This window comes from Caretta caretta, chromosome 8, assembly GCF_965140235.1.
Source record: "Caretta caretta isolate rCarCar2 chromosome 8, rCarCar1.hap1, whole genome shotgun sequence".
NCBI classification, from domain to species: Eukaryota; Metazoa; Chordata; order Testudines; family Cheloniidae; genus Caretta; species Caretta caretta.
Genome location: NC_134213.1, coordinates 42,948,108 through 42,972,144, shown reverse-complemented (window position 1 = coordinate 42,972,144; position 24,037 = coordinate 42,948,108). Strand labels below are relative to the sequence as shown.

At 45.1% G+C, this 24,037-nt stretch overlaps 1 protein-coding gene across 9 annotated transcripts in view; it reads left to right on the top strand.

Moving 5' to 3' along the window:
* Nucleotides 1-24,037, top strand: part of NOS1AP (nitric oxide synthase 1 adaptor protein) — a 172,605-nt gene that overhangs the window by 16,225 nt on the left and 132,343 nt on the right. For all 9 annotated transcript variants that reach the window (XM_075131436.1, XM_075131435.1, XM_075131432.1 and 6 more), the window contains exon 2: nucleotides 22,885-22,956. In XM_075131436.1, coding sequence (XP_074987537.1) covers nucleotides 22,885-22,956 — 72 coding nt within the window. The remainder of the gene's footprint in view (nucleotides 1-22,884; nucleotides 22,957-24,037) is intronic.

The following is a 24,037-nucleotide window of genomic DNA, read 5'->3' as shown; positions in this document are numbered from 1 at the left end:
AAGCGTTGTACAAACACTAGTGTTCTGTCTCAAGCACCCTGTGTGGTAGATGAATTAGCAACAAAAAATGTCGACCATAGTTACAGGACAGAGGATTCTATCCTGAGAAGCAGGGACTCTGACAAAGATTTGGGCATCGTGGTGCATAATGAACTGAAGACAAGCTCCCAGTGTGACATTGTGGCCAAAAGAGCTAATGCAATCCTGGGATGCATCAACAGGGAATTTCGAGTAGGAGCAGAGAGGTTGTTTTACATCTTTGGTTCTGGTGCTGCTGCTGCTGGGAATCCTGTGTCCAGCTCTGGTTTCCACAATTCAAGAAGAATGTTGATAAACGTGGGGAAGGCTCAGAGAAGAGCCATGAGAATGATTAAAGGATTAGAATACCTGCCTTATAGTGATAGGCTCAAAGAGCTCAATCTATTTAGTTTATAGAGAAAGCTAAGGGGTGACTTGTTCACAGTCTACAAATACCTGCCTGGGGGACAAATATTAAATAACTGGCTCTCCAGTCTAGCAGAAAAGGGTATAACAATCTGATGGCTGGAAGTTGAAGCTAGACAAATTCAGACTGGAAAAAAGGCATACATTTTTAATAGTGAGAGTAATTAACCACTGGAACAATTTACCAAGGGTTGTGGTGGATTCTCCATCACTGACAATGCTTAAATCAAGAAGGGATGTTTGTCCACAAGATCTGCTCTAGGAATTATTTTGGGCAGTTGTCTAGCCTGTTCAATACAGGAGCTCAGACTAGGTAATCGGAATGGTCCCTTCTGGCCTTGGAATCTATGAATCGGTGAATTACACATTACAGATGGGGAGGAAAGTGTCAATCACTCAGTATGAACATGAACAAATCAGAGCTGGGAATAGAACTGGAGAGTCCTGACTTGCAGTCCTGTGTTTCAACCACTAGACAGGCGGTATTGCTATGTATGTACATCTCCTGCTTTGGGACATCTGTCTCCAATTTCAGGGAGGGAGATCAGATTTAAAAATGAGAAGCCTCGTTTTATTTTTTTTGCTGCTCATGATGTTCCCATGTCTCTCCTTTCTGCCCCAGCCACGTTCCTGGCTCCTCACTTCAGTCCTTATGCTTGTGTCTTCCACACCACTTGCTCCCTCTGTGCTGCCACACCTCTTTCCAGCTTTGAGATTCACTGTGGCCAGCGTGAAACCTAAGGGAGCAAAGAGCTGGAGCAGCTGTGTGTATATGATTATCAAATGCAATTTGCTAGTAAACATAGGTGGTTCCTCAGGTGCCCCTTCCCCTTCTCCCAATGATATCTTTTGTGAGTAAATATCAGTTTGGATCTCCCCTTGTTGCATTTCTCACCTTGTGCATTTCTCTGGTCCTTGCTTATGATGAGGCATCCATGGCCAATAAGAAGTAGCCCATGTTTGTAAGCCTATTAACACCCATCCTCGTTGTAGCTCTAGCTTGCTGGTGGAGGCGAGAGAAGAGGTCACAGAACACTTTCCATTCTAAGCTTCTGTTTTCAGAGGACTCCTAACTTTCTGAAACATTCTTTATCGGAGATGAAATTTCTGTGTGTGTTCTCTGTCCTAAAGGCCTTTTCTTTGTTTAAAAATACTTGGGAAATTGAGTTCAGTAGCTGGAGTTTATGGAGCGCAAAAGATAACCTCTTCTTATTTTCTAAGTTCTAACATGATTGTGTACAGGTGTTCTGGGCCATGGGGGCAGAGGAAGAGGCATAGGTAGGCTTGCAGGCAGGTGGTGATGCTGCCTCGCTGTAAGTTAATTCCCAGGATGACGGGGGGGGGGGGTCTGTGAGCAAGAATCATAGAATCTTAGACTTTAAGGTCAGAAGGGGACCATTATGATCATCTAGTCTGACCTTCTGCATAGCGCAGACCAGAGAATCTCACCCGCCCACTCCTGTAACAAACTCCTAACCTATGTCTGAGCTACTGAAGTCCTCAAGTTGTGGTTTAAAGACGTCAGAGTACAGAGAATCCTCCAGCAAGTGACCCGTGCCCCACGCTGCAGGGGAAGGCGAAAAACCCCCAGGGCCTCTGCCAATCTGCCCTGGAGGAAAATTCCTTCCCGACCCCAAATATGGCGATCTGCTAAACCCTGCGCATGTGGGCAAGACTCATCAGCCAGACACCTGGGAAAGAATTCTCTGTAGTAACTCAGATCCCACCCCATCTAACATCCCACCACAGGCCATTGGGCATATCTACTGCTAATAGTTGAAGATGAATTAATTGCCAAAATTAGGCTATCCCATCATATCATATCCCTTCCATAAATTTATCAAGCTTGGTCTTGAAGCCAGATATGCCTTTTGCCCCCACTGCTTCCCTTGGAAGGCTGTGCCAGAACTTCACTCCTCTGATGGTTAGAAACCTTCGTCTAATTTCATGTCTAAACTTCCTGATGGCCAGTTTATATCCATTTGTTCTTGTGTCCATGTTGGTACTAAGCTTAAATAATTCTTCTCCCTCCATGGTATTTATCCCTCTGATTGATATTGATATATGTATATATATAATCAGAGGGATAAATAGCATGGAGGGAGAAGATATGGTTGCGTGCACTGTCTCTCTGTCTCTCATTTGTATTAGAGAGTGCGCACGCAATCATATCTCCTCTCAGCCTTCTTTTGGTTAGGCTAAACAAGCCAAGCTCTTTGAGTCTCCTTTCATAAGACAGGTTTTCCATTCCTCGGATCATCCTAGTAGCCCTTCTCTGTACCTGTTCCAGTTTGAATTCATCTTTCTTAAGCATGGGAGACCAGAACTGCACAGAATATTCCAGATGAAGTCTCACGGTACTAACACCTCCTTATCTCTACTGGAAATACCTCGCCTGATGCATCCCAACACCACATTAGCTTTCTTCATGGCCATATCACATTGGCGGCTCATAGTCATCCTTTGATCAACCAATGCTCCGAGGTCCTTCTCCTCCTCTGTTACTTCCAAGTGATGCGTCCCCAGTTTATAACAAAAATTCTTGTTGTTAATCCCTAAAAATGCATGACCTTGCACTTTTCACTATTAATTTTCATCCTATTACTAATTTACAAGGTCATCCAGATCTTCCTGTATGATATCCTGGTCCTTCTCTGTATTGGCAATACCTCCCAGCTTTGTGTCCTCCACAAACTTTATTATCACATTCCCACTTCTTGTGCCAAGGTCAGTAATAAAAAGATTAAAGAAGATTTGGTCCCAAAACAGATCCCTGAGGAACTCTACTAGTAACCTCCTTCTAGCCTGACAGTTCACCTTTCAGTGTGACCTGTTGCAGTCACCTCTTTAACCAGTTCCTTATCCACTTTTCAATTTTCATATTGATCCCCATCTTTTCCAATTTAGCTAATAATTCCCCATGTGGAACCGTATCAAATGCCTTACTGAAATTGAGGTAAATTAGATCCACTACATTTCCTTTGTCTAAAAAATCTGTTACCTTCTCAAAGAGGGAGATCAGGTTGGTTTGACTCCAGGCCTCCTCCGCCTTTAGATCCACAAGTTCTTCAGTCCAATCCACTTCCCTAACTAATTTCCTTTAATTTTTTTAAGTTAGCCCTTTTGAAATCAAAAACCCTAGACAAGGATCCATTTTTGTTTATCCTTCCATTTAGTTTGAACTGAATTAGCTCATGATTGCTCGAACCAAGGTTGTCCCCTACAACCATTTCTTCTATGAGGTCCTTATTGCTCACCAAACCCAAATCTAAAATGGCATCCCCTCTTGTTGGTTCAGCAACTACTTGGTGAAGAAATCCATCAGCTATCGCATCCAGGAAAATCTGAGCCCTATTATTATTACGGGCTCCTGTCCTTCAGTCTATATCTGGGAAGTTAGACTCCCATAATCACACAATTCCCATTAGTATTTACTTAATTAAAAACATTACAGAGGACTCTATCCATATCCAAATCAGATCCCGATGGTCTATAGAACACCCCAAGCACTATCCCAGGGGAGACTCTAGTAGCTTTCTTTCCCAATGTGATATTTGCCCAGACAGACTGTCTTATCCATTCCATCACTTCTTATTTCTTTACAGTCTACCTCACCATTGATATACAATGCTACTCCACCACCTTTGCTTCTATTTCTGTCTTTCCTAAACAGCACATACCCTTCAATACCTGTAGTCCAGTTATGACTATTCCACCATGTTTCTGTCATCCCTATAATACCTGGTTTCACTTCCTGCACCAGTAGCTCTAGTTCCTCCATTTTGTTACCCAGACTCCTTGCATTAGTGTACAAACATCTTAATTTTTGCTGTTTGGCCTTGCTCACATTCTTTACCTAATTAGGCACAGACATTCTACCACCGGTATCATCTATTAGACTGGTATGTACACTACCCTTCCTCCTTATGTCCATTCTCCTACCCACAGCTGTATCCTTTCTTACTTCGTTTTCTTCCCTCTCAATGTTAAAATCTGGCGTGGAGATTACCTGGACATCTCCCAACTATCTCCCGCAGATTCCTAGTTTAAAACTCTCTTGATGAGTTGTGCCATCCTAGAAGTCTTTTTCCCTCTTTACTCAGGTGAAGTCCATCCCGAGAGAACAGTCCTCTGTCCATGAATGCCTCCCAGTGGCCATACATCCCAAAGCCCTCCTTACAGCACCAGTGCCTGAGCCATCTGTTGAGCATCATAATCTTGTCACACCTTTGTTGCCCTTCTCTAGGAACAGGCAGAATCCCACTGAAGATCACCTGAGCCTCGATTTCCTTAAGCGTCTTCCCCAGCCTGGCATAGTCTCCCTTGATATGTTCCAGCGAGAATCTAGCCGTATCATTTGTTCCCACATGAAGGATAATTAGGGGATTCTTTCCTGCTCCCTTTAGGATCTTTTCAACCTCAGGTCTACATCCTGTATCTTAGCACCTGGAAGACAGCATACCCTTCTATTCTCTGGATCAGCTCTGGTTACAGTCCTGTCTATTCTTCTTAGTAAGGAGTTCCCAATCACGTAGACTTGCCTTTTCCTGGTGATGGTGTGATTCTCCAGTCTATCCCCTATTCCCTCTGGCTGCAAGTCCTCCGATTCCTATTGTCCCTTGCAATCCTCTGCAACCCATCCCGTATCCTCCTGGGGCTCATATTTGGTGTTATCTCCATTGACTCTTGCCCTCTTCCTATAGGACTAGCTGCTCTTCTCTTCTTCCTTGCCCTCTCACCTTCAGTGACCACCTACTGTGCCACTTCATTTTCCAACTCTGCAAACCTGTTCCTGAGCTTTTTCTCCTTCACTAGCCCGTCTTTTCCTCTGCCTGGTTCTCTTAGTCACATGCTTCCACTGTCCACATTCCTCACCCAGCAGTCTCCACTCAGAGTTCTTTGGTCCTGCTTCCATCTGCAAATCTGAGCTTTTCCCTTCAACCTCCTCATGTCTTTGCTCCATCATCTGCTCAAGCCCCCTTCTAAACCAACTAGAGTTTCCACCTGTATCTCCAATCCTCAGATCTTTTCTTCCATCAGCTCTATCAGGCGGCACTTCATGCAGACGAAACTCTTTTCAGGCACCCCCTCCAGGATCGTGTAAATGCCGCAGCTTCTACATCCAGTATCTTCCACTACTTGAGTTGCTACCACTGTTGTCTTTGTATCTGTCACAGCCTTCCCACCGAAGTCCTGTTAGTCTGGGAAACACAAACCAAACCAAACCCCAAACGAGCACCAAAACGCTGCTAGACCACCACACACTCCCTTCACTAGCGTGTCTGTTCCTGTGCCTGGCTCTCTTAGTCTTCCCCCAAAATCCCCTTACAAACTCCCACTCAAACTCCCACGTTTACAGCTCTGTGTGCTGGCTCCTGTGCCGCTGCAGCTGTCCTCCTCTTTGGTCCACGCTGGTTAATGCAAGGTTGGTCTTTAACAGAATATCTACCACCCAGGATCTGGTTAAGGGGGAGACCCGGACTTGCATATATAGCTGCAAATCTGATTGGATGGCCCTGCTGACCTACCTTGGTGTAACCATGTCCAGTTTGGGATTCAATGCAGCTTGAGCAAAGGTGGGACAGAATGGGCAGTGGTGTGGCTGTGCTGCTCACATCCACCCTGAAGTGGAGGAGACCTCCTGTTCCAAAGCTAAATCTTATTGTGTCTGTGGTGCATTGGAATTCAGGCCTGGGGTTGAGAGTGATGAAGTTTTACGAGTTCTGGTGCACAGTTCTCCCGGCTGTGCTGCACTGCACAGTCCCAAGCCTGTTGTTTAAGTTCCTCTCCACGATGGCTTTTGAGTCACCAAGATGATCTGCACTTGGTGATGTAATGGTCACGCTGCTGGCAGTAGTTTTAAGTGAGCTTCTGCTTCCATGGTTGCCATGGGATATCCCATATGGTTGCAGGTTCAGCTCCTATAGCAGCTCGTGCATGAGGTAGGTATCAGGAACTGTACTGCTGTCATGGCCTGATCTCTCCCACCTCTGTTCTGAGGTCAGGGCATCCTTCCCTTGGTTGGGTGAGAGACCTGTTCTGGATGGCTTTGAGAAGAGTGGTGTTCTCCCGCTAGGTTGCTCAGAGGCTTGGATGAAGCTTTCCAACAATCTTTTATCTATCACTACTGATAGTATGGTCGCTAGAGGCCCTTATCCCTGGCTCCATCCTCACCAGGCGCTGTAACTCAGGGATGGCCTATGACAGAGGAAGCAGAGGGGAGGAGGTGGTGGCACAACCAGGGTGGAAGACTGTTACTGAAGCAGACAGAGTGTACCATAGTGATATTCCACGTTCTGTGCCATGGCTGTGTGGGAGGCATAGGAGAGACTGAAACAGGCAGGGCCATCGGAGTGACCTGTGAGCTGGGAATGCCAGTCTCTGAGGCTCTGTGTCTTTTCCCAGCACAACATTCACTCAGCAAAAGGAGAGACGGTTCAAATATTACAAAGATCCTTCTTAAAGCCAACCGTGGGAAATGATGTGGGCCAGGCATCGTGGGAGGAGGTGGATTCTCAGGGCCATGTTCTGCCCCTAATCCATGCTTGCATGTGCACCTGCTGTCAGTATCAAAGGCAGACTATGGCCCTACAGGTCACACTGTCACATGTTAGAAGCAACACAAGCGGCTTCTGTGCATAAGAACTGACTGTGTTAAAACCTCCAGGACTTGGATTCTAGCAGGGTGGATTTGATTTAAATCACTAGTCAGGAAGGCTTGATTTCATCATGGATTTCTACATTAGTGCATTCTTGTTATAACCTTAATACATATTCTTCACAACTCAGAGGTAGATGTAGGTTTCATTTTTAGAAGGTACACTATACATTTTTAAGTGATTTATTTAAAACTTTTCAGATTAGTTTTACAGCTATATCAGAAAATGAAGAACTGATTATTTCATTTACCAAAGGTAATTGAAGCAGATATTTATGAAGTCTTTGGGAGGTGAACTATCTCCAATTCAACAGGTTAATCATTAATATTTGGGGGATTTTCTGGCCATGCTGTATTAGGAGGAGAACATCACCAGGCAGACATTTACATTGTTTTATTTAACTAAAACAACAACGTTGTGTATTCTGGATATTTTTCTTCAACAGCAAACATAGAATATTTTAACAAAACAAGCATATGAATTTTTGAATTAAGTTAAATGTTCAAGTTTTTTTAAATCAGGTTTGTTTTTGTTAAAATTGTTTTTGCCTAAAATAGTTAAATGAAATATTTAAAAAAAAAATCATAAAAATTAAATTGAGACTGTCAGCCACGTCAATACAAGAAACTTAAAATATTGGCTTCTGCAGCTCACTAAGTCGTCTTTAACTTCATTTTCCTGTTTGTTCATAATCTGGAAAAGAAAAACAAGCTTTCTTGCTTTTTCAGGTCCCAAACGATTTCTCAATTTGGAATGAGTTAGTCCAAAGGAAGAAAATATTCTTTTTACACCAGTAGAAGAAACTACTTCCGTTAAAAGTGAGATTCTCTCTTCAACAGTCTCTGAATCCAAGTGCTTAAATGACTTCCACCAGTTCACTGGTGTGACTTTCTTTAAAACATCATCAGCAAACATATTTCTTGAATGGTTCTTATTCCCAAACTGGGTCTCTTTTATGGCCTGCTGCCATTTATAGGTTTTCCCTTCTAGTGAGAGAATGGCATGGTAGATCTCAAATCAATGAACGCCACACTCAGAAAGACCTCAAGACTTCTGGAGTATGCTGCTCAAACAGTTTCACTTTTGTTTCTACTGCCTGTCCCTTCCTTCTCACATTTATCTCCAGACATCTTCTTGTCCAGATCTATTCCGCCCCCAATAATCTTCTGTTCATTGAACTTTCTGAAACTTTGCACTTTAGTGAGAGGTAAGGGATTGACTCTGTGTACACAAATTTGCAGCAGGACAGTAGGGTTGAGGTCTGTTATTTCTCATCTCTCTCTATATATAATTTATTTATTTCAAAACATTTTTGCTCTTAACCAGCATGCTACCTCTGGAGACACACATCCACAGTTTGAGAACTGCAAAAGTAAGCATCTCTGATGGTATCTTCTAGACTGAGCACTGAGTCCCATTGGGTAGATAGAAAGATTAACCTAAATAATCTATACAGAAGCCCCTGGAACCCCATAAGCTTGGGTCCCTAATCCATGAACTATTGGAACTCATTTAGAAAACTTTTGTTAAACATTACATGAATATGTTGTCTAATACTATAGAATTAGAATTTATAATCCTTATTCCATGATGAGATATCTTTGAGCTATAATGTATCTTAATTAAAACTATCTTTAAGTTTTTTTTCTCAAAGCATTTTATCAAAAAAATCCGATTTTAAATAAAAAATAGATTTTTATCCAGCCTGGATTCTGGCAGATCTAATAGGCAGGGCTGGAGTTAGGGGATAACAAAGCTAAACCCTTGGGGAAAAAACATATATTGAAACAGAAGGCCTCTTCTCTGGTGGCTTTGTTTAATATTGCAATCGTATTTTACAATGCTAGGCCACTATTCTGGCACTGCAAGGGAATAGCTTCAATGTTCACTGGCTGGCTGCCTTGCTACTTGAACTCTGGCTACTTTGATTTAAATTAAGAATTCCACTTTCAGGGGAAAACCCCTCTGTGATGCTTTCTTGGGGTGCCCAGGACTGCTTCGCCTTGTTACCCCACTGCCTCCCACAAGAGAGAGAGACAGATTTGCCAATGCTTAGCTGGGTCTCCATTCCCTGATTCTACCAGCCTGTTAGCCACCCATCTCATAGACTTTAAGGCCAGGAAGGACCATCATGATCATCTAGTCTGACCTCCTGCAATAGGCCCATAACCTCTGGCTGAGTTACTGAACTCCTCAAATCATGATTTACCAACTTTCAGTTAGAGAATCCACTATTTACTCTAGTTTAAACCTCGCAAGTAATCCATGCTGCCGATGAAGGCAAAAATTCCTCCCCCACGGGTCTCTGCCAATATAACCTGGGGAAAAATTCCTTCCTGACCTGAAATATGGTGATCAGTTAGACCCTGAGCATGTGGTCGAGACCCAGTAGCCAGACATCTTGGAAAGAATTCTCTGCCATAACTCAGAGCCCTCTCCATCTAGTGTCCCATGACCGGCTGTTGGAGATATTTGCTAGTAGCAGTCACAAATGGGCCATATGCCATTGTCCAAACAATCTCCTCAGGGCAATGCTCGCCCTCACTTTGCTTTGTAGCAGTCCTTGAGCCCCCGTGAGATCCAACCCCTGTGACTAACTACTCAGTGATATCAGGTAAGGTATCCCCAGGGGGAAGGTATACACACCAGCTTGTTTGATTCAACGGAGGATCAGCTCCTATGTAACATTACAGCACTGAAATATATTTATAGTGAAAACAATTATCAGTTTATCAAAGGTTAAGATTTAAGAATTAGGAAGTAAGGGTATGGGAAAAGGAAAGGTTACACGCAGTACAAAACCAATACCTCCTTTTTGGAGATTAACCTTAACTTTCACAGGCTACCCATTTGTGTAAACCAGTCTGATCTCTCTGAAACCTGATCTCACTCAGTGTCCTCTTGCAGCATTTCCAACCAAGCCTGCTTGGGATCCTGTTTTCATGGATGTAATCACACTGCCCGATTATGTCCTCAGGCACAGGTGTTATACCAATAAAATAAAAACCAACAGGATCTTATTAAAGGGGAAAAGGCAAAATGCCTCTTTTATTGTGAATACAGAAAGAATCATAGTAAGCAGTTAGTTATAGCTATAACATTCCATTCAATTTCATATTTATTCACACATTCTCTCACACACACACACACACACAGGTTCTGCAAGGTGGTTGTCATAGTTACCAGCCTTAGAGTTGCTCATGCCAAGCCACTGGCCAGGTGGCCTGGACATGGGGAGGGAGCAGGGCCTTGTCAGATGCACATCTGATGCTCCTGGACGTGGGTTTGCAGAATCAGACCCCAAAGTTCTCACTTTCTAGAGTCCCTTTTTATAGGAATTTATTCCTATGCCAGGTTATGGGAATTGCTTCATCATGCTGTTGCTGAATCAATCAGCAGATGGCACATTCCTGACAGCTCCGTGCTGCCAGATGTTATCTTGTTCTTTGGTTCGCCCATCCTTGAGGCTGTTGGGTGGATTCCAGTCTGCCTTCCAGGGGTCCTCTGGTTATTTCCACTTGACGCCTTCTTCAGCTGATGGACACTGGATTCTTAGGCTGGCACCTCCCTGATCATTCAGTTATTATCCACACCAAGCATCCATCCACATACATCTTCTATCTCTATTTTAATCACAATTGTTAACAAAGCGAGATAAATACAACAAAAGGTCAGGGATTCTCTGTGTGCTGTTTCTCTTGTTACAAAGTATCGCTTTGAGTCTCTCTGAGTAGTTGTTACAAAGTATTGCTTTGAGAAGAGACTCTGTTTTAGGATGTACTAACACAATTAGCAGCTTGCAAGTTTCACACAGGGAGGGAAACCGTAAAAATAAGAGACCAAGAGAACTCTTAATTAGTAATACCCTGGAATTTAAACTATGGGGAATCAAACTCATTTGTGATTTTAATACACAACTTCTTTAATATGATCCAACACAGGCTGCTTGCTTGTATGTGTTACAATGCAGTCGCTAATTACATAACATTTTTTACAGAAAAACAAACAACAAAACAGGAGTCTGGTGGCACCTTAAAGACTAACTGATTTTGGGCATAAGCTTTTGTGGATAAAAAAACACTTCAGATGCATGGAGTGAAAATTACAGGATCCCTGTCTTGTTAAAGCACAGTTGGATGGAGTGCAGCGAATAGAACAGCTGTTGGATATGTATTTATATCCACAGGTTCAATGTGTGTTCACTGTATGCCAGCCAATCTCCACAGCGAGTGAGACATTCTCCATCCAGCCCTGCAGAAAAAGCAGCATTCAGGCCTGCTTTTTAATGCATATGCACAAGGACACAGAGTTCAGGCTGCCTGTGTATTTCCTGGGTTGGAGTGCTCCCGGTTGTATACATTTTATCTGGAGATTGTTGGTGGGTAGGGTTTTTAACAAAAATTATAGAACAATGGAGCCCCATCCTGTGGAACTATCTGCTAGAGAGAAATGGAAAGGGTTTGTCCTGCAGAGCATGAGCACTTGGTGATGCAAGGACTCCTGCAGTCTCCTGAAGTGCAACATCTGAGCACTGATCATATCTGCTCACCTTCACTACTGTGAAGAATGGTACATGGCCCTGCCTGTTTCAAACACATCTTCAGATACATTCCAAAGGTCTGCATGCTGCTCGCCTGCATCTGTGTGAGTCCCCTCAGCTGTAGATGTGTACGGAACCAATAGTATGTTGAGAGAACATATATTGAACCTGAATTTCCACATGGCTTACATACCACACACAGGCACTGCCCATAGTAAGAAATAAAACAACGCTTCCTCAACCACCCCCCGTATAACACACTCACTCGTGCGCATGCATGCACAGTACACTTCTGAACCCTCCTAAGCTTGGCAAATTGAAGTAGCTTTTCACTAGGACACTAGAGGTTGCAGCTATGATCTAAGGGCTGCCAAATGGCAAGCGACAACCACGCATTACTGAGATGCTTGAGCTGTTGCCCAGAAGGTCAAGCAAGCATTACTGTGATGGCAGAGGTTTGTCAAAACCAGTTTTCAGTTAGACAAGTTGTTTTGCAGAAAACTTTGACTTTTAATTGTAAAACCAAAATCTTCTTGGATTTCAGGTTTTCAGTTTTTTGATGAAAAGTCTCTACTTTTCATGAACCTGCCTCCCCTTCTGCCCCCGTCTTCTGACCAGTTGTCTCCTCCCTTCCCACCCCCATGCTCAACCACAGCCAAGTTTAAAAACAAAACTCTGTTTCAGGAGTTTAGACTGAATAAGCAAAATTTTAGCAAAAACAGTAACTTTTTGAGAAAGTTGTTATCAAATAGAAATGGGGCTGTTAGGATGGGAATGCACTAGAGCTGTTGCTACACGCTCTGCTGATAAAACACCTGTAATGCATACATTGTCCTTTATAACCAGCTTTTAGAAGGAAATTAACCTAGACACATTGTTGGTGTCTCAGATTATATCTGTTGACTTTGAGCACAAGATGGTAGGGTGGGTGAATGGTTCCTGGTGGAAGGATAATTTTAATTAATAATAAAATCTAATTTTAGTGAGGGCTGCCAGAACATTTGAAATATTGTGGTAAGCCGATTCATAGCTGTAGGTACTGTGGTGGCATGAGGCCAAGCCCGTCAGTGTGAAAGAGTCATTGCTCCATATTTCATGCCCTGTTGTCTTATTGCTTAATTTCAGCATTATGATTCATATACCAGGAAATATTGTAACATAGTTCAGGCTTTGGGACTTAATCTCTCTAAATCCAGGATAGTAACAAAGGGGGTAAGGGGAGCTGTGCAAATCAGAAGTTTACTGTATGTTACTCAAAGTTCATTTATTTGCTCTTGCCTATGATAAACCAAGTCCAGATAACATCATTCCAGCACCGCCATACTTCTTGGGGACAAGAAGCAGCATCTGCCCAGAATATTCTTGGTTCTCTGTCTTTCAAATGTTTTCTTCCAGTTTGGGAAGAACTCTCTTACCAAAAGTCCGTGCCAGCTTTTGGCTATGGTGCAAAACTAACATCCTGATTTCTTGGGTTACTAAAGTTCCCGTGGCACTTTTCTGAAGAGTTAAGGAGCTAAGTTCAGTATCTCAGCCAGGTTTCCTCCCCAGTGATTGCATTCTGCCCCTGTACGTTCCCCTTCAAATTCCATTGGATATCAAATGGCTTTTCACTTCTGTCCAAAAGTGTTGTATCGTGTTGCTATGCCCTGTTAGTCAGCTGACATGCTGAACCCCCAGAGATGGCTGCATTTCACTGCTGACTAAAGTGATAGGATGGTTTAGGCGGTGTTTTAGGATCCTTCAGGATGCAATTTGCTATAGCAATATACTGTAAGACCATTTTCCTTCTTGGAGTTGTGGAGGGTGGGGGATAGAGGTGAAAGGGTATTGCTTATGAATGCACAGTGTTCCCCATGGATTTTAGCCAGCCAGCCAGCTGAGGCTGCCAGGTGCCCAATAACCAGGCACGTAGACCTGTGCAGGCCTCTGTTGTCTAACTTTGTCGAAAGCAATCTGTATGGCTCTTTTCATCAGCTTGGGGTGGGGGGACCCACCAAAGCAGGGCAGGGCTCCCGGGTGCTTCCTGAAAAAGAGGGGAGAAAATTAGAGCTCCCTGGGAGATACACATCAAGCTTTGTCCAGGGGCAAGACAGTGCACAGAAAGTCATGGACAGCACCACCGCTGAGCTAATGGTGCAGGGGTTTTGAAAGGGTTACCTAGGTTAGGAAAGTCTAAGGCAGCTTCTTGCGGAGATGGTAAAGTCCTCTTATCTGTCCCAATCCCTAAATCAAAGGGTAAATCCTCCCAGGGAGATATGGGGAGGAAGTGCCCTTTGTACTACATGGGAGTGGCAGGCTAGTTCCAGACCATTAGTGGGATGACGAAAATGATTGCCCAGCTCAGGAGAGGGAGCAGAGCCCCTGGGGCAGGGGATGGAATCTGGCTGCCTGTGGCGAAGACCTGTGCACTCTAATTCGGCAGGCGTGTTGCAGGGACAGGCTTGGTCTCTGTAACCCAGCCCTGCAGGAAATTCTGGAGCCTGCCAGATTCCCACAGAAGCACCCTAAGAGAGGCTGCCAGGTGGTGTGGTTGGGAGACTGCATCAACCGTCTTGGGGTCAGAGGCCAAAACGTCCTGCCTGGACACACAAGCCCTCTATAGAGAGGGAAGAGATGCCTGTGGCTGCTCCCAGTGGCTGATTTGAGGGAAGGCAAAGCTCCAAAGGGACGGGAGAGTGATGCCATGGCACAGGATTGGTTCAGGGTGGATATGGTTCAGCCTTGGAGCAGACAGTTGGCTGGGGGAGTCTCTGTTGATCTCGCAGGGAACCCAGGAGCAGCAGTGGGGGCCCAGGGTCAGGGAGGAGCAGTGCCACCCCCTCTGAGGAGGGGACCTCTGTGCACAGAGTAACATTGCACTTCCAGACAGGAGTGATCTGTGGTGTGAGGCATTGAAGTGGGAGGGATGCATGCAATGCACCCAGCATCTCAACTCCCACCCCTGGGTGCTGTGTGCATTGGGTTGGGAGGAGGAGGAGGGCAGTGCTGTATTGGGGAAGCATTGCCATGGATACGGGGGCGCCCACACCCTCAAAACGGGCCTGTGTGAGTAATTCCTCACCCCTTCCCCCTCATCCCCAGAGCAGCATTCCCTCACCTTGTTTCCATGCCCTCAACAAGAGAATAGGATGGGACAAGGGGGCATGCATCTGTGGCCTGAGCAGCTGTTACTGTATTTAATCTCCAGCCTGATGCCAGGCTGCAGACACCGAGATACAGCTGCAGGCATCATCCCCCAGTCTCGCAGCTGGAGACATTTGGACTGGCCACTGAACCGGGGCTTTCCTTCTTCCAGGGTGGCTGCATCGTCATAGCACAGAGCCATAAAAGCAGCCATTGTTTGTTTGGCTTCTTCTTTCATCCCTCAGTGAGAAAAGCAGGCAAAGAAGGGTTAATCAAAGGCAGTGTGAGGTCCCTAGTACTACCTGGTTAGTGCTATCTGTGCGGTTCTGGACTCAGCATTGGTAGCCGAGGAGACTCGGCTTCTACACATACCGAGATGGACAAGCCACTTAGTCTCTGTGCCGTCGTTCCACCTTTGTGATGTGTAATAGCACTGCCTTCCCCCCCAGGAGGTTGTCAAGTGCTCAAATACTACGGTGATGGGAGTTGAATAGCCGACTGCTGCATCTTCCCAGATAATACAGGTCACCCCCTGGATAAGGAAAAGCCAAGGCCACCAGACCATCTCTTCGCTCTTCAGATCCAAATCTCTGCCTGAGTTTCCAAGATCAATCCAAGTTACAGATGGCAGTACTTAGGAGTTGGCAGTGCCAGAGTTATGGGCTCTGTGCTCCCCGTGCGTGTGCCTGCAATGCAGGCTGTGACCACATACTGTTTCTCTTTCAGGACCCCAGTCTGGGCTGGGGCTGAGCTATTTCAAAGCTGTCCAGTGGCTCATAAACATTTTAATGGGACTTCGGTGCCCAAATCCCTGAGGTGGCTGGAAAAATCTCAGCTTCCATGTGTGTCTCTAGTTTCGGATCCCTGCCCCTCACCTCACTGTTGCTTTGTAATGTAACTGGTCCCATTTACCTCCCTCTGTGCCCAGCCCTGGTGAGCATCTGTGTCCAGCTGTATCTGTTGGATAGCTGCACTGGCAACTTAGGCCTGGTCTACACTACAGGGTTAGGTCGAATTTAGCCACGTTAGGTCGATTTTAAAATGAATGTGTCCACACAACCAACCCCATTCCGTCAACTTAAAGGGCCCTTAAAATTGGCTTCTGTACTCCCCGGCGAGGGGAGTAGTGCTAAAATCGACCTTGCTGGGTCAAATTTGGGGTAGCGTGGATGCAAATTGATGGTATTGGCCTCTGGGAACTATCCCAGAATGTTCAATTGTGACCACTCTGGACAGCACTTTGAACTCCGATGCACTACCCAGATACACAGGAAAAGCCCCAGGAACTTTTGAATTTTATTTCCTGTTTGGTCAGCATGGCGAACTCAGCAGCACAGGTGACCATGCAGTCCCCCCAGAATCCCAAACGAGCTCCAGCATGGACTGAAAGGGAGACACTGGATCTGATTGGTGTATGGGGAGAAGCATCTGTGCAGGCAGAACGCTGATCAAAAAGAAGAAATGCTAATATATTTGCCAAAATCTCATAGGGTATGTTGGAGAGAGACTACAACAGGGACACACGGCAGTGCCACGTGAAAGTTAAGGAGCTGAGGCAAGCCTAGCAAAAGACAAAGGAGGCAAGTGACCTCTCCGGGTCAGAGCCCCATACATGCCACTTCTATGATCAGCTGCATGCCATTCTAGGAGGGGACCCTATCACTACCCCACCACTGTCTGTGGACACCTGCAAGGGGGGGATTTCGCACAACAGGGAGGAGGATTTTGTGGATGAGGAGGAGGAGAATGCTCCTGTATTCCGAGAATGTAGATTGTGAGCTCTTCTGGTCTGGTGCTCTGTGTGGATGCTACTAGAATGCAAGTAGTAATAGCACCTGACCAGAAAACAGTGCTCAAGTGGGAGCACTGTGCTCAAGGGCTGAGGGGAAGGAGAAGGATCACAATACTGCTATTAGCCTCCCCTCAGTCCTTGAGCACTGTTTTCCCATGCCATGCAAACTCCAGTTCTTCTGTGTCGTAGGGCATGTCTACACTGGCAGAGTTACAGCGCCTCTCAGAGCGCTGAAGGGAAACCACTGTTGTGTGTTCACACTGTCAGTTTGACTGCGCATTAGTGTGTTCACGCTTGCGGCACTTTCAGTGATATTTGAAGAGGTGCGCTTTGGGCAGCTATCCCACAGAGCATCTCTTCCTCTTCTGCCACTAACCGGTTTGGTGTGGGAAAGTCAATCGTTGGACTCGTGTTGATGGAAGTGTGCAGGGCCATTAATCGCACCCTGCTCCAAAAGACCGTGACTCTGGGCAACATGCGTGACATTTTGAATCGCTTTGCACAAATGGGCTTCCCTAACTGGGTAGGGGTGATAGATGGCACGCATATTCCAATTTTAGCACCGGACCACCTAGCCACAGAGTACATTAATCGCAAGGGGTATTTCTCAATGGTTCTTCAGGCGCTTGTAGATCACCGTGGGTGTTTCACAGACATTAATGCAGGCTCGTCCATAAAGGTGCATGATGTACGCATCTTTCGGAACACTGGCCTGTTCAGGAAGCTGCAAGCAGGGACTTTCGTCCAGGACCAGAAAATCACTGTAGCGGAAGTTGAAATGCCCATTGTGATCCTGGGAGACCCCCACCTACCCCTTAATGCCGTGGCTTATGAAACCATACACGAGGCAACTTGCTCAGCCTGTTGTTGAACCATTCCTTGCTGCTGTCAAGTGCAGAATGACTGAGTGTGCTTTTGGTCGTTTAAAGGCCCGCTGACGCTGCCTCTCTGTGAAGCTGGACCTGGCCGATTACAATATTCCTATGCTTATAGCGTGTACTAAACGCTCCATTATATTTGTGAAGGAAAGGGTGAAAGCTTCACTCAAGGCTGGACCACTGAGTCTCAGCGCCTAGAGGCTGATTTCGAACAGCCAGAGACCAGGGCTATTAGAGGGGCGCAGAGCCTTAAGGATCAGGGATGCCTTGAGGCAGCAATTTGAAGCTGAAAGCCACTAATATTTGTTGCTGTGCTCAGGAGTGCAGTGTTTGTAATGCTAGGAGGTGATTGTGATTGGTGCGGACGATGCAATATGAAGGTCTGTTGCTTTGCAGGACTCTGTTTGCTTTCAAGTAATAGAATAAAGATTGCTTTCAACCCAACCCAATTGTTTTATTCAACAACTGGAGGGGAGAGTCAAACAAAAAAAACACATCCCCAGTGAGGGGTTGGGGGAAGGGAAGGTCCCAGGAGGAGGTGGGGTCCCAGTATGGCGAAAGATTTGTGTATGTCCAGGGATCATATCCAGCCTTCTCCTTTGGAGTACAATGCAGCAGGTTTTGTACTTCAGCAGGGCCAAACTGCAGAGGGATGGGTGTTGAGTGCAGTAGGTAGTGGGAGTCCACAGTGCTGAACTGTGAGGAGGGAGGAGTGGAATGCTGAGGGTAGAGAGTGGAGCCAGGAGGTTGATAACAGTGTGGTGGTGGTGTGCATGGGGCGCATGGGAAAGAGTTTTGCGACAGTGACTGCAGGGGAGGGCGGGCACGGAGCTGCTCGGTTTGAAGAGCTAGTATTGCCTGGAGCATGTCCACTTGGTGCTCCATAATGTTCAAGAACCGTTTTGTGGCTTCATTCTGGCTTGCCACATTCTCCTTTCATTCCCTCTTCTCTCTGTCCTGCCACTCCTTCAGTTCCTGTTTCTCGGCAGCGGAGTGCATCATAACCTCACACAGAAAGTCCTCCTTAGTTCTTCGTGGCTGCTTTCTAATTCTGTGCAGCCGTTCTGCTGCCGATAACAAAGAGGAGGCTGGGCTCCCAAGGTCATCTCTGTGAAGTTTAAACACAACATTGTACAGAAGCAGTATTGTTTGCAACACAGAGACCACTGATTCAGCGATTTAAAACACAGCCAGTACTCTCACACCTGTTACTAACTGGCTGACCCCAGGCAAGCACACATGAGCTACAATACCCCCAAAATGGTGAGTAGCCACAGGGGCAGGGTCAATCGCTCTTCCTGGACCCTGCTGTACACTGGGCACGTGGCTTTTGGGAGAGCCAGCACTGTAGGGGCGGCTTGATAATCATTCCTGTCCCCACATTTTCCACGGGATGTGATCATTATGGAAGATATCTCACTGATGAGGGTGAGCAGGGAATCAAGAGAGGGTCTCCTCCAAGACGGCGGCTTCTGTCCTGGCCCTTATGCAGCTCTCCTGTGTGCAGCAATGGTTTTTCCCTCCACCTCACCCCCATGGTGGCACAGGAAAGTTACCGTTAGTGGGGCAAGAAACAAAGCAGCTCTGCCCAAGAACCTGTGGCAGCGGATTGCCCAGTATCTCCACGAGAGTTTCCTGGAGATCTGAGGCAGATTCCCATAAAGTGAGAGAGTCAATCAACACCCTGTTCCATCGCTCAGACTAGGCATGTGGTGGGAGACAAGCCTGCTTTCTGCAACCCTCCTGCTGCCAACAACATGCTTCAGCGATTCCCAAAATCAAATCCACTTACCAGGGGCTTCCTCTCCTGTTTGCGCTTCGCCAACATCCAACAGCTGTGACTGGCTGGCCTCCCCCAGAGTAGAAAAGAGCTCCTGGCTGCATGCATCTGTGACCTCCAAGTCATCCTCTGCCTCTGGGTCCCCCTCCCTTGCCACATCCTCTTCCAAGATTTCCTCCTCCTGGCTTGGTCTACTCTCGACTGGAATGTGAGCCACCGAAGTATCCACAGTGGTCTTCGCAGTGCAGGTGGGGTCACCGCTGAGTATCACGTCCAGCTCTTTGTAGAACTGGCAGCTTGTGGGCACAGCATCGGAGTGGCGGTTTGCCTTGTGGTAGGCATTCCACAGCTCCTTCACTTTGACCCTGCACTGCAGTGTGTCCAGGGCATGGTCCCTTTCTGTCATGCATCATGAAATCTGTCCATAGGTATCATAATTCCTACGGCTGGAGTGCAGCTGGGACTGCACAGCCTCCTCTCCCCAAATGCTGATGAGGTCCAGCAGCTTGGCATTGCTCCAAGCGGGGGATTGCCTGGTGCATGGAGCAGGCATAGCCATCTGGAAAGATGCGCTGAGACCACTGCACACGTCACCAACCAAACAGGAAGGGGACTTTCAAAATTCCAAAGGAATGTACGGGGTCCAAAGGAATGTACAGTTGGTCATCTGAGGGCAGGGCAGTAGAGTTCAAACTAGAGAGATAACAGGCATTGTGGGACACCTTTATCCCCTTGCAGCCAGAGGTCTAAGGGCACCCAGATCATGGGGTTGCATCCCTGATCATCTTGGCTAATAGCCATCAACCTATCTAGTTCTTTTTTGAATTCTGTTATAGTCTTGGCCTTCACAACATCCTCTTGGAAAGAGTTCCACAGGTTGACTGTTATGTGAAAAAAATAGTTTCTTTTGTTTGTTTTTAAACCTGCTGCTTATTAATTTCATTGGGTGACCCCTAGCTCTTGTGTTATGAGAAGGAGTAAATAACACTTCCTTATTTACTTTCTCCACACTAGTAATGGTTGTATAGACTTCTTTCACATCCCCCCTTAGTCGCCTCTTTTCCAAACTGAGAAGTCCCAGTCTTATTAATCTCTCTCATATGGAATCTGTTCCATACCCCTAATCATTTTTGTTGCCCTTTTCTGTTCCTTTTCCAATTCCAGTATTCTTTTTTGAGATGTGGCACCCAGATTTACATGCAGTACTCAAGGTGTGGGTGTATCATGAATTTATATAGAGCCCATATGATATTTTCTGTCTTATTATTTACCCCTTTCTTAATGATTCCCAGCATTTTCTTAGTTTTTTGTTTGTTTGGTTTTTTTACCTGCAGCTGCACACTGAGCGGATATTTTCAGAGAACTATCCACAATGACTCCAAGATCTTTCTTGAGTGGTAACAGCTAATTTATACCCCATCATTTTATATGTGTAATTGGATTATGTTTTCCAATGTGCATTACTTTGCATTTGTCAACATTGAATTTCATCTGCTATTTTATTGCCCAGTCACCCAGTTTTGTGAGATCTCTTTGTAACTCTTCACAGTCTGCTTTGGACTTCACTATCTTGAGTAGTTTTGTATTGTCTGCAAATTTTGCCACCTCACTGTTTACCCCTTTTTTCAAGATCATTTATGAATAGTACTGGTCTCCATTCAGATCCCTGGGGGATACTGCTATTTACCTCTCTGTTCTGAAAACTGACCATTTAATCCTACCCTATCTTTTAACTAGTTACTGATCCATGAGGGGACCTTCCCTCTTATTCAATGACAGCTTAATTTGTTTAAGAGCCTTTGGTAAGGGATCTTGTCAAAGGCTTTCTGAAAATCTAAGTACACTATATCCACTGGATCCCCCTTGTCCACATGCTTGTTGACCCCCCTCAGAGAATTCTTGTGTATTGGTGAGGCATGATTTCCCTTTACAAAAGCCATGTTGACTCTTCCCCAACAACTTATGTTCATCTCTGTGTCTGATAATTCTGTTCTTTACTATAGTTTCAACATTTATCTGGTACTGAAGTCAGGCTTGTAATTGCTGGGATCACCTCTGAAGCCTTTTTTTCAAAAATTTGGTGTCACATTAGCTGTCCTCCAGTCATCTGGTTCAGAAGCTGATTTAAATGATAGGTTACAAACCACAGTCAGTACTAGTTCAGCAATTTCACATTTGAGTTCCTTCAGAACTTCTTTCAATGGAAGACTAAAAAATTAACACTATACAAAATGACATTGGCTTATAGTAAAGGAATTAAAAACTGTCTGGCTGAAAGATCTCATCAAACCATAATTTTACTTGGGAAATCCTCATCCCATGGGGTGGTGGAGTAGTCTGTTCTTGACATAATGCTACTCAATGTCTTTATCAATGATCTTGAAGAAAATGATTGCAGGTAAAGTTTATAGAGGATACATGTTGATGAAGTAGTAAATACTGAGGACCGGCCGGTTTTAGAGTGGTCCGGATCTCTTTATAAGCTGGATGCAATCAGGTAATGTGTTAATACTGCCACCTGCAAGGAACGATATCTAGGAACAGAAAAGGCCACTTACAGGACAGAGGACCACATCCTGGAAAGCAGGGACTCTGAGAGACTTAGAGGTCATGATGGAAACCAGATGAACATGAGATCCCAGTGGGATGTTGTGGTTAAAAGGGCTTATGCAATGCTTGGCTATCTAAGTGGATGACTATTGAACTGTATATAGTACTGGTGAGATCATTATTGGATACTGAGTCCAATTCTGGTGTCCAAATTTCAAAAACAATGTTATAAAATTGGAAGGAGCTCAGTAAAGAGTTATAAGGACGATTTGAGGTCTGGAAAGCCTTATAGCGAGAGACTAAATAAGTCAAATATGGTTTATACAAGGGAAGTTTTAAGGGGTGACTAGATAATCTCCTATAAGTACCTATATGGGGAAGACATTTCTGAGAGCAAAGGGCTCTTGAATCTAGCAGGCAAAAGTATAACAGGATCCAGTGACAGGAAGCTGATGCTTAGCACATTCAGAATCAAAATAAGGCACACTTTTTTAGCAGCAAGGGTAATTAACCATTGGAACAACTTAGCTAAGGACATGGGGGGGCTCTCCGCACTGGGGATCTTACGGTGAGAAGTCTTTCCAAAAGACCTGCCGGACGATATGGGTTTGATGCAGGAATCACTGGGTGGAGTCTCTGTCCTGTGCTATGCAGGACCATTATGACTAGGTTGTCATAATGGTCCCTGCTGGTCTTAAAACCAAAAATGAAGACAGTTAACTATGTGCTTTGATGAAACGCCTTGCATGGTAGGGAGAATGAATAATCTGCAGATATGTGAAAGATGAAAACATCAGGCCAATAGATGGGGGGGGGGGTTAGGATGACTCAGCCTAGGAATAATGGGATGAAATTAAGAAATGGAAAATTTAGGATGAATATCAAGGAAAATTTCCTGACAGACGGATTAGACTGTGGAATAGTCTCCCAGGGAAAGTGACAGAACTGTCATTGTTTAGGACACGTAAAATAGACTGGACAAAGTGCTGTGATGTCTAAGGAGAAATGCTTCTGCATTGGCAGGGGGTGGTTTAGCTGCTTGGTGGAAAAGTCCCTGCATGTCTGTGCTATTTTACAGACATTGGAGCTGTACTAATCCTATATTCTTCTTTTTGCAGTACATTGGAAGCCTTGATGTGCCTCGGCCAAACAGCAGGGTGGAGATTGTGACTGCAATGCGGAGAATCAGGGTAAGTGTTGCAAAGGGTGTATCTTTCCTTGTGTGTGCCACATGGTTAAAGAGCCCAAGAAGGGGCACTGGAGGGCATGGCTGCCTGATGGATTCTGTGCTCTTGACGAAACATTAATGTTTCTCGTAAGTTGGCTTCTTTGATGATCTTTCTGACTCCACATGTTCTCACTGTAGGTTTCATGTCTTTGTCTATGTTGTCTTGGATGTTGGAAGACTCCCATAAAATACAGTTTCTTTTTTTCTTGGTGGGGTATTGACTGGCATGGAGGCATCCAGTGCCTACCATGTGCCAGTGTCTTGACTTGGGTTTGGTGGGGTTTGAGTGGCTGTCTCAGAAGCTGTCAGCTGATAGGGAGGGAAGTGTAGAAGGAGAGCGTGGTTGTGCATGTCTGTCTTGGTTCCTGAAGCACAGACAGATGCATGCACAACTCTTAGATGAAGCAGGGCATGTGTTGTGCAGAAGGCTCTCCATGAAGCATATGTGAATGGTTGAGCCCATTGCATTTCCAGAGTTGTTGTGCTATTGCATCACTTCATTATCAGAGAGGAGTGGTGGCCCTGGAATCACAAGTGGATCTGTTCTGGGTACCTGTGTTGTTATCCCTGTGATTTGTGCCTAGTTTTTTTTATCATTGAAGGCCAATTTTAACCGTGTAGTCGGCTGGCCAGTGGCAGTAAGGTGGTGAGTGGTATTTACTCTTACAATTATGACACTGTCATGTTTGGAGATTTCCCTGGGATCTGCAGGAATGACACCTAAGTTATACCCCAGAACCACAGCCTGGCACTGCTCTGAATTTCTCCAAAGGTGGATTTGATTGAAATCATGATTTAGATCACTAGTGAGGAAGACTCGATTTAATCATGGATTTCTACATAAAAGTGCATTCTTGTTGGTTGTTATAACCTTAATACATATTCTTCACAACTCAGATAGATGTAGGTTTCATTTTTAGAAGGTACACATTATACATTTTTAAGTGATTTATTTAAAACTTTTCAGATTAGTTTTATAGCTATATCAGAAAATGAATGATTGTTTGGTTATTTCATTTACCAAAGGTAATTGAAGCAGATAT